We start from the raw sequence: 467 nt of genomic DNA on the forward strand, positions 1-467 counted from the left end.
TGAAAGCAAATTCCATGCTCATTAACAATTCACCTGCTTTAATGAGTGCGTTGGGCGTGGACCATTTCAAATGCAATATTCCAATTTCCCAAAAGGTGACAATTATTAAAGCGTGCCCTCCGATGGCATTAGCAGCGCGTATTACAAAGAGATAATTTCCTCTTTAATTATACATAAAAATGACTCTCTTTGTATTTTTCACCCCTTTTTTACATGCGTGTTTAACGGACGTAACTGCTTGCAAATGAGGTGCCGTTGCGAGGCCAGTGACTTTGCAACATAAGGGCGACGAAGGGAGACTCACCCGCAGGAGGTGGATGGCGCCGGAGGTCTCGTCGACGGCGAAGCAGGACCGCGTCCCGTTGTGGAAGACGCCGTCGCCGCTCAGAGAGTAGCGCAGGCTGCCGAACTCGCCCGCGTCCCCGTCCACGGCTTTCACCTGTCGGGGGAGGGGGGGGCGATTCATT

At 51.4% G+C, this 467-nt stretch overlaps 1 protein-coding gene across 1 annotated transcript in view; it reads right to left on the bottom strand.

The window, feature by feature from the left end:
• LOC119586686 (putative neural-cadherin 2) overlaps nt 1-467 on the bottom strand; it is a 43803-nt gene that overhangs the window by 22826 nt on the left and 20510 nt on the right. Inside the window, exon 4 of the mRNA XM_037935418.1 lies at nt 305-439. Within this exon, the coding sequence (XP_037791346.1) occupies nt 305-439 (135 nt within the window). The remainder of the gene's footprint in view (nt 1-304; nt 440-467) is intronic.

The sequence above is a fragment of the Penaeus monodon genome, chromosome 21 (assembly GCF_015228065.2).
Source record: "Penaeus monodon isolate SGIC_2016 chromosome 21, NSTDA_Pmon_1, whole genome shotgun sequence".
NCBI classification, from domain to species: Eukaryota; Metazoa; Arthropoda; class Malacostraca; order Decapoda; family Penaeidae; genus Penaeus; species Penaeus monodon.